General features: G+C 45.2%; 1 protein-coding gene across 1 annotated transcript; it reads left to right on the forward strand.

Moving 5' to 3' along the window:
• The first annotated feature begins 4,345 nt into the window (after nucleotides 1-4,345).
• FBXO7 (F-box protein 7) lies at nucleotides 4,346-18,214 on the forward strand. Its single transcript, XM_078612274.1, has 10 exons — nucleotides 4,346-4,480; nucleotides 7,252-7,391; nucleotides 7,874-7,992; nucleotides 9,163-9,614; nucleotides 10,585-10,747; nucleotides 11,879-11,962; nucleotides 13,090-13,191; nucleotides 14,002-14,178; nucleotides 15,919-15,956; nucleotides 16,508-18,214. Exons 2-10 carry the CDS (start codon nucleotides 7,270-7,272, stop codon nucleotides 16,811-16,813), a joined length of 1,563 nt encoding a protein of 520 aa, XP_078468400.1. The 5' UTR covers nucleotides 4,346-4,480; nucleotides 7,252-7,269; the 3' UTR covers nucleotides 16,814-18,214.
• Nucleotides 18,215-18,231: the final 17 nt, after the last annotated feature.

Below are 18,231 nucleotides of genomic sequence, written 5' to 3' on the forward strand. Positions count from 1 at the left end.
TGGGTGCTGAGGGATCATGATTCTTCCTCCTTCTCCTTTTGTCATCCATACGGGCCCTGCGGGTATCTTTGAAGAAGGAGGTGGCCTGGTGGACTGTGTGCCGCCAGGAGTTGCGATCAGCTGCTTGTGTTGCCCACTGACGGTGATCGATGCAGCAAGCAGTGAGGGACTTCTTCAGGGAGTCTTTGTATCGCTTTCGTGGTGCCCCTATGTCGCGATGGCCAGAGGACAGTTCCCCATACAGCACAATCTTAGGTAAGCGGTGGTTCTCCATCCTGGCGATGTGCCCTGCCCAACGAAGCTGTGTCTTGAGGACCATGGCCTCGATGCTGATGACCTTCGCTGACTTGAGGACTTCAGTGTTGGCGACGAAGTCACTCCAGTGAATATTGAAGATTGTGCGGAGGCAGCGCTGATGGAAACGCTCGAAGAGACTCAGGTGACGACGGTACGTGACCCAGGACTCAGCGCCATACAGGAGAGTGGTCAGCACAACAGCTTTGTAGACGTTGACCCTTTGTGGCTCTTTTAAGGTTTCTGTTGTTCCAGACACGTTTGTATAGTCTGCCAAATGCATTGTTTGCCTTGGCCAGCCTGTTGTCGACTTCGTTGTCGATCTTGGCGTCAGACGAGATCACGCACCCCAAGTAGCTGAATTGGTGGACAGCTTTCGGTTCTGTTTGTTCAATGAAGATGCTTGGTGGATGGTGCTCCTCATGGGGTGCGGACTGATGAAGAACTTCAGTCTTCCTCAGGCTGACTTCAAGGCCGAATATCTGAGCTGTTTTCGCGAAACAGGACGTAATTCGCTGCATAGCTGCCTCTGTGTGAGCAAGGAGGGCGGCATCGTCAGCAAAAAGCAGCTCCCTGATCAGTTGCTCCATGGTCTTTGTGTGGGCCTGCAAACGCCTCAGGTTGAACACGCTCCCGTCGAGACGAAAACGGATGTATACGCCATCAGCGTCGTCGAGGTCCTCTGTGACCTGCTGGAGCATCATGCTGAACAAAATGGTGAACAGCGTGGGAGCAAGAACACAGCCCTGTTTCACGCCGTTTGCAATAGGGAAGGGCTGCGAGAGATTGTTGCTATGTCTGACTTGTCCAAGCTGGTCTTCATGAAGCTGGACGATCATGGTGAGGAACTTCGGTGGGCAGCCTAGCTTGTCCAGGATTTTCCAAAGTCCCTGCCTGCTCACGGTGTCAAACGCTTTTGTCAGGTCCACAAAGGTGACGTACAGCGCTTTGTTTTGCTCCCGGCACTTTTCCTGAATCTGCCTCAGGACAAACACCATGTCTGTGGTTCCCCGGTTGGCTCTAAAGCCACACTGGGTCTCTGGGAGGTGATCTTCAGCTATTGCGGGTACCAGTCTATTCAGCAGTACTCTTGCGAGGATTTTTTTTTATATATATGGAGATTACATTCACATGAAAAAAATATATTTGTTAAATCTCATACATTGTATTATATCTGTGAAATCTCACCAATATTATTGTATAGTATTTGTAAAATCTCAAGAATATTTATCATGGTTTTCAGGGGCGGTTTCTTCATTAGGGCGATTGGGCGACGCACCACCAATGTCATTCAACCACAGAGTCACGCTAGCCGTCACTGTGCCTCTGGATATAGTCCAATCAGCGTCATGCTACGTTCTGTGGAGTACCGCCTCTTTTTGGGCGATTTCCCTCCGGCTGAGAATCGCCCCGAGTGGTCCCATAGACTTACATTCAAAGATGTTTTTTTTCGAACGGGGGGCGCTGCAATGCATTCTCTATGGCTTCCGGGAGGGCTCGCACTAAGGTGCTTACGTCATCATACGTAAGCACGTTTCATCCAACAAAATTATTTGTCGCCACCTAGTGGAATCTTTAATAAAAGAAACATGAGTGGATTGTATTAATAGTGAGTATAGAAACAAACAAGATGTATTGTAAGAGTCACTTTATTTTTCATTAATATTAAAGAAGTGAAGTTGCCTTTACATGCTTAAGCTGTTAATTTATCCTTTGCATGGGTGGACCTTATCCTTATCAATCATCCAGACATTTGCCCCCCCTGAGAGATTTTGCAGGAGCCGCCACTGATGATTTTACTGATTACACTTACGTTCGTATTTGAATATAATGCGATGGAAGTAATGACACGCGTTCTTAATTAAACTTTTATTATTCAAGTCATCAATTACAATATTACTGTAGTCACATTTCCAATCCGAGGGGACTTAATATGACTTAATATCCCAGGTGACTGACTAATAATCCCAGGTGAGTGACTGAATAATCCCAGGTGAGTGACTGACTAATCCCAGGGGACTGACTAATCCCAGGTGAGTGACTGAATAATCCCAGGTGAGTGACTTAATAATCCCAGGTGAGTGACTGAATAATCCCAGGTGACTGACTGAATAATCCCAGGTGAGTGACTGAATAATCCCAGGTGACTCACTTAATAATCCACTCACAGCTAATGGCAGCACGTGAGTGCCCCCTCTATCCGACCGCGCAGACATCAAAACATCCCTGAAGAGGCTGCTGGTTCGCGTTACAAAAACAAAAGCGATTAAATTTTTTGTTAAAGTGACAGTTTAATTTGGAAGTAATTGTCATCGTTAACAAAGTTTAGATAGCGAGACACGTTTTGTTGTTGTTGTTGATTGTCGCAACTTTGAGAACGCTGAGGTGGTCGCGGCCTGGTCTAGGAGTTGCGGCATCACGAGCGGGGTTGGTAAGGGCAGTTGCCTCCATCATCATCCTCTTAGTTTTTAAATCCTTTATATTAAGTTCACTTGCTTGCTTGCGCGCTTACGACCGTGCAAATATGTCGGTCGTTTTTCAACCCACTTCCCGTGATCCAATCGAGCTGACATTTTGCACACAGACTCGTTGTGCGTGACAATTTATTTTCGTGAAAATTTTTTTCCAAAATTTTACACTTTTTAGGAAAAAATACATTATATTTAATTACCAATTGCTTAATGGTGGCAGGCAATCATCTGACCCATAGGTGGCAGCCATCTCAAGCCAGAGGACGAGAGGACTCTAGCCGCTACGCATATAAAGGATTTATAGTGAAAAACTTTGTTTTTACGGGTTAATTTTTTTTCGGTAAAGTCACGTAGGTAAAAAAATAATAGAAATAAAATAATAATAAATGAAAATAAAGCAGTGATTTAATTTATTTATTTTAACCAAATAAATAAAATAATAATAAATGAAAATAAATCTGTGATTTCATTGATTTATTTTCATTTATTATTTAGAAATTAAATAATAATAAATGAAAATAAATCAGTAATTTAATTGATTTATTTTCACTTATTATTATTTTATTTATATTATTTTTTACATACGTGACTACCGAAAAAAACCTAAGAGGATGAATCCTTGCAGTCACGAAAGCTTCAAATCTAGAATCCATCATCATCGTCGTCGTGGTGTTTGTTGTGATTATTATTGCCATTCATCATCGTCTTGTGCTATCTAGCAGCTCCACAGCACTGTGTGTGTGTGTGTGTTATAGGCGGGTGTCTGCGTCTTGTGCTATCTAGCAGCTCCACAGCACTGTGTGTGTGTGTGTTTATAGGCGGGTGTCTGCGTCTTGTGCTATCTAGCAGCTCCACACAGCACTGTGTGTGTCTTGTGCTAGCAGCTCCACACAGCACTGTGTGTGTGTTTGTGCTAGCAGCTTCACACAGCACTGTGTGTATGTTTGTTTATAGGCGGGTGTCTGCGTCTTGTGCTATCTAGCAGCTCCACACAGCACTGTGTGTGTGTCTTGTGCTATCTAGCAGCTCCACACAGCAGTGTGTGTTTGTACTAGCAGCTCCACACAGCAGTGTGTGTGTGTGTTTATAGGAGGGTGGTTGTGTCTTGTGCTATCTAGCAGCTTTACACACACTACTGCGTGTGTTTGTGTTATCTAGCAGGTCCACACAGCAGTGTGTGTGTTTATAGGAGTGTGGCTGTGTCTTGTGTTATCTAGCAGCTCCACACTCCACCGTGTGTGTTTATAGGAGTGTGGCTGTGTCTTGTGCTATCTAGCAGCTCCACACAGCAGTGGCTGTGTTTATAGGAGTGTGGCTGTGTCTTGTGCTATCTAGCAGCTCCACACTCCACCGTGTGTGTTTATAGGAGTGTGGCTGTGTCTTGTGTTATCTAGCAGCTCCACACTCCACCGTGTGTGTTTATAGGAGTGTGGCTGTGTCTTGTGCTATCTAGCAGCTCCACACACCACTGTGTGTGTGTGTTAACTAGCAGCTTTACACAGCAGTGTGTTTGTGTGCTATCTAGCAGCTCTTCACTGTGTGTGTGTGTGTTTATAGGAGGGTGCATGCGTCTTGTGCTATCTAGCAGCTCGGTGCGTGCGTGAGCTGCAGGGGAGCGGTGGCGCAGCAGTTGACAGCTGCCTCCGTGCCGAGTTCGATTCCCGTTCGCGATCGACGACGACGACGAGAACAAGTGACGACGAATCATTCAACAGGTCCTGAACATACCCCCCCCCTCTCTCTCCCCTAGATCGACTACCTTGGTGGCGTGTAAACACCAGCACTGGGGATACAAAGGCGGTCGGGCGTGGTTGCTGTTGCCACTAAACCACCCCCCTTTCCCGCACGCTCCCATCGTGTGCCGCCGTGCCGGCCTTAATAGGTGCTCGCTAACAGCACTTTGTCCCAGCAGTCTGCTGAGGCTACACGGGGGATCTTAGTGTTGTTGTGTTAACGCGAGTTGAGGCGTCTTTAGTCTACGGGGGGTCATTTAGTGAAGGTAATACGTCGATTGTAGAAGCATTAACTACAGCTAGATACTACAACTACTACCACTACTACCACTACTACCACCACCACGCGGGCATTAATCTGTAACTTGCGATATACAAATAGCGGTAAAGTGCACTGTAGTTACACTGTAGTTACAGTGCACTGGTTACACTGTAGTTACACTAGTTGCACTAGTTACAGTGCACTGTAGTTACACTGTAGGAGCGGTGGCGCAGCGCTTGGCGCGCGGTGTTGTGGGCTTGCTCCTAGACGCGGTTAACATCGGTGGTGAGTGGTGTTAGTGGTGGTTAACATCGGTGGTGAGTGGTGTTAGTGGTGGTTAACATCGGTGGTGAGTGGCGTTAGTCGTGGTTAACATCAGTGGTGAGTGGCGTTAGTCGTGGTTAACATCGGTGGTGAGTGGTGTTAGTCGTGGTTAACATCGGTGGTGAGTGGTGTTAGTGGTGGTTAACATTGGTGGTGAGTGGTGTTAGTCGTGGTTAACATCAGTGGTGAGTGGTGTTAGTCGTGGTTAACATCGGTGGTGAGTGGCGTTAGTCGTGGTTAACATCGGTGGTGAGTGGTGTTAGTCGTGGTTAACATCGGTGGTGAGTGGTGTTAGTGGTGGTTAACATCAGTGGTGAGTGGTGTTAGTCGTGGTTAACATCGGTGGTGAGTGGTGTTAGTCGTGGTTAACATCAGTGGTGAGTGGTGTTAGTCGTGGTTAACATCGGTGGTGAGTGGTGTTAGTCGTGGTTAACATCGGTGGTGAGTGGTGTTAGTCGTGGTTAACATCGGTGGTGAGTGGTGTTAGTGGTGGTTAACATTGGTGGTGAGTGGTGTTAGTCGTGGTTAACATCAGTGGTGAGTGGTGTTAGTCGTGGTTAACATCGGTGGTGAGTGGTGTTAGTCGTGGTTAACATCAGTGGTGAGTGGCGTTAGTCGTGGTTAACATCGGTGGTGAGTGGTGTTAGTGGTGGTTAACATCGGTGGTGAGTGGTGTTAGTGGTGGTTAACATCAGTGGTGAGTGGTGTTAGTCGTGGTTAACATCGGTGGTGAGTGGTGTTAGTCGTGGTTAACATCGGTGGTGAGTGGCGTTAGTCGTGGTTAACATCGGTGGTGAGTGGCGTTAGTGGTGGTTAACATCGGTGGTGAGTGGCGTTAGTCGTGGTTAACATCGGTGGTGAGTGGCGTTAGTGGTGGTTAACATCGGTGGTGAATTTTGTTAGTCGTGGTTAACATCGGTGGTGAGTGGCGTTAGTCGTGGTTAACATCGGTGGTGAGTGGCGTTAGTCGTGGTTAACATCGGTGGTGAGTGGCGTTAGTGGTGGTTAACATCGGTGGTGAGTGGTGTTAGTGGTGGTTAACATCGGTGGTGAGTGGCGTTAGTCGTGGTTAACATCGGTGGTGAGTGGCGTTAGTGGTGGTTAACATCGGTGGTGAGTGGCGTTAGTCGTGGTTAACATCGGTGGTGAGTGGCGTTAGTGGTGGTTAACATCGGTGGTGAGTGGTGTTAGTGGTGGTTAACATCGGTGGTGAGTGGCGTTAGTGGTGGTTAACATCGGTGGTGAGTGGCGTTAGTCGTGGTTAACATCGGTGGTGAGTGGCGTTAGTGGTGGTTAACATCGGTGGTGAATTTTGTTAGTCGTGGTTAACATCGGTGGTGAGTGGCGTTAGTGGTGGTTAACATCGGTGGTGAGTTGCGTTAGTCGTGGTTAACATCGGTGGTGGTGTTAGCCGTGGTGTGGTAACCCCTGTAAACTGACACGGATTGTGGAGGCCCTCACCCTGCAGTGAATTCACACCGTGGCTATGAATTCAATGTTATTTGTGCACGTATTGTTCTGGGATTGCATAACATCGTCTGGTATGCTGTAATAATGGTCAATAATCTCCTGCTGGATGATGATGATGCCACAATCAATCTGCGCTTGAACTGATCCGGTCGTCCTGTCTCCCCCATCACCAGTATAGGGCATGATTCCTTGCTTGGACAAGGAGTTTTAACTGATTATTCCATCACGAGGTTAAGTGGATAACAGGACAGGCTTAGGTCGACTTTAACAATAAACCATTTTGGACATTTAAGTGGCTAAAATAAGAATCGTATACTTAGCTCGTGTTGTGAGTCTACTTGGTTTTTCATACTGTTAGAGAGTAGTGAATTGTCTTTCAAAGAGTAGTAGTAGTAATTACGTAATGTATTCTTTGCACGTGGTTTATTTTTTCCCCGGGAGATAAAAACAAAAACAAATTTTTCGATTTAAAGCTTTCGTGACTGCAGGGATTCATCTTGGTTCTTTCAGACGCTGTCTTTCCGACAGACCTGTTCTTCACCTGAGGACGGCTGCTTGCGTTGTGGCCGAAACGTCGTGAGAATTGTATTTTATTATGTTGTATTTTCATTATTTTATTATTTCCCTTCTACGTGACTTTACCGACAGAGCCAAGAAGATAAAAAACTCATTTGTCTTGCTATGTGTATACGTGAAGGGGGAGAAAGAAGCCGCAATGAAGTTACGCGTGCGACACGGAGGAAGCACTCAACTCCTGGAAATAGCCAACGAGGGCGCCACGCTGGGACAGCTGCAGCAACAAATACGCGACACCCTCCTGCCCAGCTTTCACATCGGGTAAAGACGATTTGCCACGGGATCCTTACGTCAAAGCCCACTGGTTGTGGCGATGTTTTCTGATGTGTACGTAAGAGATTCTAAATGTAATCAAGTTGGAATGGAAGCACACCTACCTATTTAGCAACCAGGTAAATATTTTCGTTGCTTGGTTGACTTTTTTTTTCGGAAAAGTCACGTAGGTGAAAATAAAATAAAATAAATGAAAACAACTAAATTAAATCACCACGTTGCGCCCAAAACGTCGTGATTTAATTCAGTTGTTTTCATTTATTTTATTTTTTACCTACCGAAAAAACCAAAGGGTATGAATCCTTGCAGTCACGAAAGCTTCAAATCTAGAATTGGTTTACTTGTTTTGTCCTTTGTTCTCATAAATTGCAGTTGTGTTATGATGCCAGTATCGTTGGTTGCTGGCTGCTTTCAGAGAGGATCTGAGGTTCGAACAATCGTAATGCTCTTCCGACACATGTGCTTCCCAGACAAGATGCGGCATTTGGGATATCGCTGAATAGAAAAGACATGCTCAGTGATTGGGAGACACCTCTTCAAGAGTACGGCATCGTCTCTGGAGACCTCGTTTGGATTCTTCTAGCGGAAGGTAGTTCCACATCGACATCCCCCCTTTGGCCATTATTTGCGGAGTTTTTGGAGAGACGCATTTCATTATATTCCTGCGTGTACGGTCTGCTGTGACATGAATTGGAACATTCTCATTGACGAAAAAATCTTATCACAACCGAAAAGTGTGAAAACCATCTCGGGATACACGTTTGGAATTGCATTTGGAGACAGGGACACGTTGATTACGTGTTAATGTTAATGACATTTAAACTTAAGAAAGTGGATTTGGGCAAGTTACCTTGCAAGATGTTAACTACCTCGCCTGCTATACAGGACAGCGTAGGTTTGATCCCGACCCTGACGGCTGTATATTTGAAGTTTGCATATTCACCCCGTATTCGCGTGGATTTTTCTCCCGGGTCCTCCCGTTTTTCCCTCCACGCTTAGAATCAACGCGCGTTTAGAGTATTTGGCTGCTATAAATGTCCACATGATAAGCCACTTCGTTGAGCTTTCATTTGTGGGCAGGTCGCTTCTGAAAAATAGCTTCATATAGCTCTGTGGGCCTTACCTGGTACAATAAAAATAGTTTAGTTTAGATAGGACGATGGCTGATGGTTGAGAATCATAATGGCTTTGCAGCCAAGGAATGGAACGTGTCCTAGAGAAAAGTACACTGAGGAGATGGAGCAATGAAATCTGCTCGTGTGGAAATCCTAGGTGGGTTATTACAGCATCGGGTTGTGTAAGATGGTGACAACTTGAGGGAAGCCTTCAGCAGTGGGTTGGTCATGGCTAATGTTTACGGAGGATAATCGTATATCATGAAAACTCTATTTTTCTCAAAGAACCACCATCTGTTGTGGATATTGAGATCCCAAAACTAAAGTTGAATCGATATACTTTGTGTCATGGCCACATTTGTGTTTTACTGTTTCCAGCAGTTAATTAACCCACTGAAAAGCACATGTTAAATGTGAGGTATTCTATTCCCAGTGAAATTTACCCTATTTAAAAAAAGACTGAAGTTACATTTTGTAGCATCCCACGTATTAATCGATGGTGTAGCCTTGCTAGTGCAGCTTGAACCTTCCAGATGCCCTATCAGTGGTGGCGACACTACATGAAAGTACAGCCCCAAATTAAACAATGGTGATAGTGTTGTAGAACACCACTGCATGCACAGCCCTGTTTGTCATTTGTCCAGGCTCGGCTGCAACGTGCAGCGCTGGTGCAACTTCCTCAAGAGCCCGCGATGATCATGCTCATGCCCAGACGAGCAGACTCCATGGAAATGCACCCACCGCCTCCCCTGCTTCAGTGGCAACGCCTTCGGGGAGTCAAGTGCATCAAAGCAAAGGCGCCGTGATCACTCAAAAAATCCTGCCGTCATCGCACCAGGCAATGTCAGCCGACCGTACGTTGTCCGCAAGCGGTGCCAATGAAAATGATGATGCTGGTTCCTCAACGCGAGCTTCTCCGGCTACCGGTCCCCCTCCGCCGCCTCTCATCATGCTCTGCAGCGAGTCGGAGGGCGGCCGCGTTCCTGAAGTGCTCGAGCGGGAGTACGAGCAGGCGGGCGTAACGAGCCCGTGCGATGCACTCACGGTGGCTCTGCATGTGCTGATGATTGAAGCCGGCTTTGCAGCTGCCGCACAGGTTAATTTTACCTCTGATTAGCCATTTTACCTCGCGTTTGTATGTGAAGTAAAACCTTGGATTGCGAGCATAATTCGTTCCGGAAACGTGTTTGTATTCCAAAGCAGTCGTATATCAGTTGTGATCACGTGACGCTCGGCAGACAAAGCGTACACACGTACTACTCGTATTGCAAGACCTCGCTCGTTTATCAAAGTAATATTTATTCTAAATTTTTGCTCGTCTTGCACAACACTCGCAGACCAAGTTACTCGCAATCCAAGGTTTTACTTTACTGTTGAACTTTTTTTCTCACCGTACGTAGCCAGCAGTGCTAATCGGTGGTGCGGGGGAATGACATGTAAATTATATTTTAATTTTTTTTTATCCATCTGCCTGGTGGCTCTGCGATAGAGCCAGCAGCTTTCAGTGCAAGTTGAAGTCTTGGTTGGGGATTCACTTGGCCCATCATCCCTTTTTAGGGTCGATAGAATGAGTACCACTTCGTGGGGAAGACAACAGCGGTTATCCTGGATAGAATTGCACCATCACAGGAATGGGTCATTCCCACCAATAGGATCGGGGCTGTAAACAGGAGATCAGCGCCAACTCAATGCTCATTATGCTGGAATTCACTTCAACTTTTTTAGTGGAATTAAAACTTTAAACTTATAGAATACTGATTTTAAACAACCTTTCATTTCATTTTTTCACATTTATTTTTGAAGTTTATGGTATTTTCTGTATTGTGTAATTTTCAACTTTTTTAGGGTCTCATTTGTTTTTGCATTTTTACTCAAACTTACTCTTGATATGAGATTTGACATCATTGTTAGGTTGATTATTTAAAACGATTCAAAAGCTTGATTTCGTTCTCCAATCACCCGTTGAATGCTTTGCTGATTTTATTCACGTTATGACAAAGCGTACAATAATAATGAGTTTCATTTTGGTTTCGTACGTGATATTCTTATTCTCTTGTCACAACAAGGATCAGGCAGAGTGCCATCAGGCACAAGCAAGTCTCCCGAGTTGCCTGCCTCGAGGCTGGAGAAAGTCCGGGGTATACACATTAAGGTACAGCCACCCTCTCTGCCATGGTGCCACCTGTAACCTCACCTGCATCCCCATGGGTCAAGCTCTGGTAGTGAATGGTGAGTATCATTTCACATACAAAAATAATGGAATCAATTGTATGCACATTCTGCAGCTTATCTAAAAGTTTTAAACGTTTTAAAATAAATGTATGCACACTTTTGTATTTCCGTAATGACACTGGCAATAAGGTAACATGTTCAAGGCTGCATTCATCTTTAATGCCATTTCTCGTTTAGCGTGATGCTGCTGTGCCTTAGTAGAATGGTTAGCACACTGGACTGTCAATTCAGAGGTCACTGGCTTAATCTCCCGGCCGTGGCAACCCAGTATTATAAATGGGTGGTATACCAAAGGTGATCAGCAGGCCTCATGTGATGGGTAAAATGGATACGCCCATGTCTTCCAATACGCCTGGCCAGCGTGCAATAATAGGCCATATATCTTTGTAGGTAAAAAAGAGAAAAATTTAATCACGAAGTTTCGGAAGCAACACAAGCAACCGTCGTGATTTAATTTATTTTCTCTTTTTTACCTACGTGACTTTACCGAAATAACCAAAGAGTATGGACCCTTGCAGTCACGAAAACTTCAAATCTAGAATTAGGCCATATATCCTCGAGAGCAGCGGTCCCTAGGGACTGGTTTCGTGGAAGACAATTTTTTCACGGACCGGGTGGGGGGGGGTCATCATTGGGTCTTTCCCCGTTTTCAAAGAAGCTCTCCAGCGACGTTTGTTTTTTACTCATTTTGGCTACTAGGGGTTAGAGCTTGTGGGCTTACCAAAACTGTGACCAGTGCGCAGTGCGGGAAAAGAGGCACGGACGGAAGTGTTGAATAATAAAACAATGGGGGCGGGCCACGTGCGGACTCACCGCTCTCACCTCCTGCTGCTGTGCGGCCCGGTTCCTAACAGGCCATGGACCCCTGATCTAGAGGAGGTCTCTCTTGCACTCTCCCTCTAGTGGATTCCCTTCTGCTAGCAGTGGCTTGATGAAGCAATTGCAGGGCTGACCTCTTTCCTTTTTTCACGACCGAATTGCAAAATTTACCCAACCTGTGAAGTGACTTTTTTATTTTATTCTAAACGACGACACTACCGCTCTGCTGCTCGTTTACCTAACTTCAGCGTTGTGCTATTTCTCGACTGTGTCGGTGCGTTGGTGATTTTTCTCGTGTTTTTCCTGCAGGCTGCGTGAACGCGTCGGGAACAACATTAAGCATAAGCGCACTCAAGTTGATGCCAACGTCGTATGTTCTCGGCAAAGGCGCAGGTAAATTCCGTGGAAGTGAAGCGCGTAAGATTGTTGCATATACTCCTGTCCAGACTCGAGATTGGGTGGAGGTTCACATGTTGAATGAGTGACGGGTGAAAGGGATGAGGGAGTTGAGTCGCAAGCAGACGGTGGAGTCGACAGTTAAGATGATTTCAGACAGTTCAGACCGAGTCCATTGCACGAGTTGAAGGAGAAAGGATGGAGGATGATGAGGCTTGAGGTGCAGAGTAAATAGTTATTTAGAAGTTATGTACAAGTTAAAGATAAAATATTGTTAGCAATACATGGTGATGGTTGTGTGGTGTTTTACCTGTTTATTTGTTTTACAGACATTATTTCTAGATGTTAGAATTAGCTTCTTTTTTTATCCATGTTCCACATTACACTCCCATATCGCATGTCAAGTTTGAAAGGCTGCAACATACGGTGTCTTAATTCGCAGCCAATTTCCATTAACATATTCATTCAAATCAGGGCTATAACATATCCACAGAGGTCATGCTTGTATTTTGAACAAATTTTGAAATTCATTGGTTTTTCCGCTCGTAAATTTGAGTCTCAACGTTTTATTGGCATACTGTCCTGAACTTGCTTGAACATTTCAAGTCAATGGTCATAAATGTTTCTTTTCACTCGCTCGTTGAGAAGAATGCACCTTTCGTGGCATGTGCCTAGAGATTATGTGCAGTATGTGTGTCATTCTGTGTGTAATATGTATGTGGGGAACGGTAGTGTAACAGTGCGCTGCCCTACGAACCTGACAACCTTAGTTTGATTCCCGCTCACAGCCAACACCAGTGACAATTATCTCAACTCGTGCTGGGCCTCCCCTAGGTCGACTCAGCCTCAAATGAGTACCTGGTGCATTGTGTAATCATCGTCACTAGGGAGACAAAGGCGGCCGAGTGTGACGTGCTGGCATTCGTGTAGGTACTCACCGCTAACAGCACTTGCCCCAACAGTTTGTTAAATGCTATACGGGGGATCTTTGTTTGTGTGTGTGTATATATGTGTAAAATGTGGCCTTGTTGAGGGTGTCTGTCCCAGCCTTTCACAAATCCACGTGCACTGACTATTCACGTGTGATTGCGTGCGCCCGTGTGTCCATGCGTTTGTCTCTGCAGCCCCAGCAAAGGAGGCCTCGCACGCCTACAAAGCTCTTTCTCTGCTCTCCCGCACCTTTAAGGACCACGTAGCATACCCAGCCTTGGCACTCATGAGACAAGGTACAGTCTAATGGCCTATCATGTTTACAAAGGACATAGTCATACGTCGGTATACGACCGCTTTGGAATACGTCGAATTTGGCATACGTCGTGTTTTGACGAGGAAAAATGTCTTGGGATACGACGTCTTGCTTGGGATACGACGCGCTTGCTAGAACTTGTATGGGTCGGGATGGGTCACTGCCTACCCGCGTAGACCCCGTTCACGACTCCTCCCCTTCCTCACCACCATCCTCGTAGGCTATCAACTCCTCTCAGCAAGGTGAAATGATGTTAAATAGTATTTTTATTTCAATTTATTTTAATTTATGTATGCATTTTAGTAATAATTAGTGTCTAAATTATTTTATACAACCCCATTAATGTATAATTTGCCATATGAAATATAATTTCTTATACTCTGGAACGGATTATTTCCTTTCCCTTTATTTCTTAGGTGAAGAATTCGTTTGGTATACGTCATTTTCGGTATAAGTCCTCCTACCTTCTGGAACGAATTAACGACGTATACCGAGGTACCACTGTATAAGGATGGGCGATGGAGGGGGGGGGGAAATCCCATTCAAGACAAACGGCAGGAAGTAGACCTTAGCAAATGACATCTCAAATGTGTGGGTATTCTTGCCCTCCGGTTTCACTACAGATGAAATAATAAGAAATGTGTCAAATGTTGAAAGCAGGACCATTGTGAATATACGCGCTGAATCTCGAGGTTTTTTTTTTGATACAAGATGATGATTTGTTCTGAAAGGAAGCGCGGAGATGATGATGAATTGCCCGTGGCTCTCATTTCCATCTCGTGGTCGATAGCGCTGGGGCTGCCATGTGCTGTGGGCCTCCTGGCGCTGCCCGTGGAGCTGCAGTTGCAGGTGCTGCGCCTGCTCCCCATCCCGGCCGTGCTCGCTGCTGCGCAGGCGTGCCGTGCCCTGTGCCTGCTTGGCGCGGACCCATCGCTGTGGCGCGCGCTCTACATGCGAGACTTCCACCGTACGAACTCTCCCGCTTCTCTCTGCGTGCGGCGTAGACCTGCTGAACTTTGGGCAACTCGAATGAAAAGCCCCCGTGCCGCAGCTGCCTGCGAGGTCGCAACGAAGTCCCGCTTTTTTGATTCGCAAAACCGTGGAAATTATCCAGATTGCGGTGAAAATAGATGCTTTTACATCAAATCGTTTGTGCATTTGGCGTGTACCGTTCTTATAGCGCAAGGCATATCGCGAAGACGTTATGTTTCACAGAGTCTGCAGTAGGGGGCGATGATTGCTGTGTTTTCCCAATTGAGTCATGGTTATTTGAAATGTGGTTGCTGTGGGTGTGGTCAGTGTGTGGAGCGGCAGTGTAGCGGTTAGCGCTCTGCGAACCCGTTGGCCCGAGTTAGATTCCTGCTCACGGCCAACACCAGTGACGATTATCTGAACCAATCCCGGACCTCCCCTAGGTCGACTCGGCCTCAAATGAGCACATCACCACTAGGGAGACAAAGGCAGCTGGGCGTGGTGCTAGCCCCCCCCCCCACCTCGTGTACTGTGCCAGGTGCTCATGAACAGCACTTTCTCCAACAGTCTGTTAAGACGATACGGGGGATCTTTGGCTTTTTTGTGATCGGAGTAAACTCGCGCACATGCTGAATTTATCGGGAGTTTATCCACCTAAGTCGAGAAAAAAAGATTGCAGTTGTACTTGTAAATATCAGTAATCAAAGGATCACAACAAGACTCTTTTAGAGGAGGACCAACGTTTTTACAGGGAGATTGCAAACACCACAGAAAATAGTTATTTTCACAGGAGTCATTTTTTGGGGGTTTTTACACCCCCTTCAACACACGCAGCACATTTGTGTGTTTTGCGGTGGAAGGTTTTTGCCTTCCCTCAACCTCCTCAGTCCTAACACGAGTTGAATATTTAACAGGAGGCTAGCAACACATGAGATGTCAGACTTCGATTTACACTACTCATTCGTCATGTCGTTCCCCAGACCGTGCCAACTTGTACTCTTCCACGCTTGGTCTCTTAACCCCAGATAGGTCTCCTCTTGTCCACTCGGCACAGACCCTTCATGCTGTCCTGAAGGCTAAAATGAAATCGATATATATGTTTTATCGTAACCATATTACTAATAGTCGCATCCATTCACTGCAGCCATACATGTAAGTGTGATGTGGTAAGAGGGGGTTTCGTTCCGTCACACTCCAACTTTAATTTAGCTCCGCAAAACGACTCCATCGTTTGTCACCCAAGCATAAGTAAAGGTACTGAATTCAAACGTGTACATTGGAAACTTTGCCTCCTCCCTCTCATCCTTAGGTGGATTTTTCCATTGTTTTCATAGTACGTTGCCCTTGTAGATTCTTTGGGTCAACATCGCTTAGGCCTGCTATCTTTCTACTTTGGTGGTTATCTACAATTCGGATCCCTTGGAAAACAACTTCTAAATCTCATGAAATTGTCTGTCGAGCAACAAACGTGTAATTTTAGGAATCGAACATAGGGAACATTACATCACAACAGTGTACTATTTCGAATTGCATCACGGGATCCTTAACGGCCACTGAAGCCGCGGACATTGTGAAGCAGAGGGCACGGATTTATGATTCGTGCAACCACAGTATTAACCAGGGTGGCGATGGGGCTCAAGCCACAAACCTCTGCAATAACCGGTAAAACGCGTTGCTGCTTGCCCCTTGTATGTAATTTACATGGATAATTTAATGGTTTGATTTTGTTTTTCAGAATCCAGAATTGACAAGCCGGGCACAGACTGGAAAAAGGTATTATCATGCTCTGTTCTCTTCTATAAACATTGACTCAACCCTTGGCATCATAGTATTTACATTGCGATAGAGGTTCATATCTGTTTACTTCAAATTCTTACACAAGCTGTGTGTGTTGGTCTCTGTTAAATGGTTTTGGGTTTGTAGACGTTAATTGTGCTCTGAAATATCGGTGTGAATCATGGCCATAATATCTAAATGTATCTGTACTTGCATCTGTGTCGTGTGTATGTGTGCTTATATCTGCTAAAGTGCGTGTGCAAAGTGTGAAATGTGTGCATTCCCTTCCTTCACCTAATATATTCACAGCAGTTGTCAAACTTAAGTCTTTTTGTTGCACAGCAACATCACCACTGAATTCGTTCATTAACATTTTGCTTCTGTTTGTGAATACATGAATGTTACAATTACCATGTTCGTTAGTAAACATGGAGACCCCTTGAGAGAGCTTGTGAGCATGAGCGCACGGCCCTTATAACCTCGATGAACTTCATCCGAGCGGCATCGACATCGTATCATCCGTGTTGACGTGTCGTTGTGTGAAACAGCTCTACATCGAGCAGTACCAGCTGAAGACACGGGCACAGCGCGAATGGCAAAGCGCGTTCATGCAACCATGGCCCGTGCAAGATCCAATTCCGCTTGTACCAAACCATCCCAGGCCTCTCTACCCCCCCGGTATCATCGGGGGTGTCTACGACGTCTGGCCCGACTTCGGGCTCCCAGGCGGCCCTGTGGGTCCGCTGTTGCAGAGGCCACCGCCGCGCTGGAGGTTTGACCCCACCGACCCCTCGGGGTCTCGCCGACCTCGATTCAATCCTGGCCCTGGGTTTGGGGGATTCTTCTTGCGCTAACAGCTGTGGCTGACTTATAGAACATCCGGGGTGCATAGTTTTTTTTCTTTCATGTTTGCTTTTTTGTTTCGATAGCCGAAATCTATTGTTGCACTAAAAACTTTGCGTGTATAAAACCTGCAATACTCTGTAGCGTTCCAAATACCTAAGGGACTGCTGGCGCTTGTGTAGAACTACAGGCTCTGAATGCTTGTCCCAACGTCATCATAACAAGCGCTGCCGTATAAAGGAAAAATATAAACGTGAATATGCTAATTATTTAGGCATTAACTCTTCTGAACAATAGCCTTTGCCTGAAACAACATTGGCTTGTTTGATTATTATTTTTTGATTGTAAGACAGGCACTGTGTTCTTTGGCACTTTTTGTAAAGTAGCTGTTTCATGGCCTTATGTGTGCAGAAGCTGGTTTCTGTCCCACCGGGTGACATCAATGATATTTTCATTGTACTCTATTGTGCTTTGTATTATTACACGGTCAGCAATCGAAACGTGACCACCGATGTATAACTGCTTTCCATTTAACTTTTGTAAAGAACTACAGAATTTGTGAGATATACTGCAGAATATCTATGGGTTTAACACTTTTATGTTTAAATGCTGGAATCCGAGTGTAAGACAGTATATTAAAAATGTGTGTCATGTCTTTTGTGAAATGTGTTGCTCTTCCAACTTGCTAGTGAGCTGAAATAATCATATGATCATAGGTGTTTCCCCCTTTTTCTGGCAACAAAACATGTGTTAAGATGTTAAAACACCAAACTAAAACCGTTTACAGAGAATCATGTCTGCATTACCCACAATGCTTGTGGTCAGAATGCAAACCAAATAACATACTGTGATAATATATGCATTGTTCATTATCAGTGTTCTTTGTTTGCATTCTGACCACAAGCATTGTGGTCAATGCAGACATGATTCCTTGTAAAAGTTTTCAGTCTTAACACCTGTTTTGCCAGAAAAAAGTGAAAAACCTATTATCATATTTTGGTACTGGCAAAGGAGGTCCCATGATAAAATAATCATAATTTGTGTATCATTAAAACGCTTGTACACGTGATACATTAATTTGTTTGGTTGGCTGTATCGAGATGTTTGTGTATTTCACAACGCACATTTGGTCAAATTCTTACGTGGCCTAACCCAAAATTCGATTACGAATCATTTTTGTCACGAAAACCTATGCCCTCAAGTAACAATGTGTGAGTTTTCTTAAACGGCCACAATTTTAAATGGCAAGGTGTGTTTGAAACAAAGTGCACACTGAATTAAGGGATGGGAAGAAATCCCCAAAAAATACAAAATGGGTTAAGACAAAGTTCTTTCACTTTCTCGTTAATGTATAAAACGCGTCATTTATGTAAGCACCAGCTGTTGAGCCAATAAATGGTAAAATTGCAACATACCATTGTCACCTCTA

This window comes from Lampetra planeri, chromosome 38 (genome assembly GCF_965212315.1).
Source record: "Lampetra planeri chromosome 38, kcLamPlan1.2.h2, whole genome shotgun sequence".
NCBI classification, from domain to species: domain Eukaryota; kingdom Metazoa; phylum Chordata; class Hyperoartia; order Petromyzontiformes; family Petromyzontidae; genus Lampetra; species Lampetra planeri.

Excerpts from the sequence above, each read along its gene's own strand:
- FBXO7 (XM_078612274.1), top strand. The coding sequence starts at position 7,270 with ATGAAGTTACGCGTGCGACACGGAGGAAGCACTCAACTCCTGGAAATA. Across the intron at positions 9,615-10,584 it reads GCTTTGCAGCTGCCGCACAG|GATCAGGCAGAGTGCCATCA; the intron begins GTTAATTTTACC and ends TGTCACAACAAG. Across the intron at positions 13,192-14,001 it reads CTTGGCACTCATGAGACAAG|CGCTGGGGCTGCCATGTGCT; the intron begins GTACAGTCTAAT and ends CGTGGTCGATAG.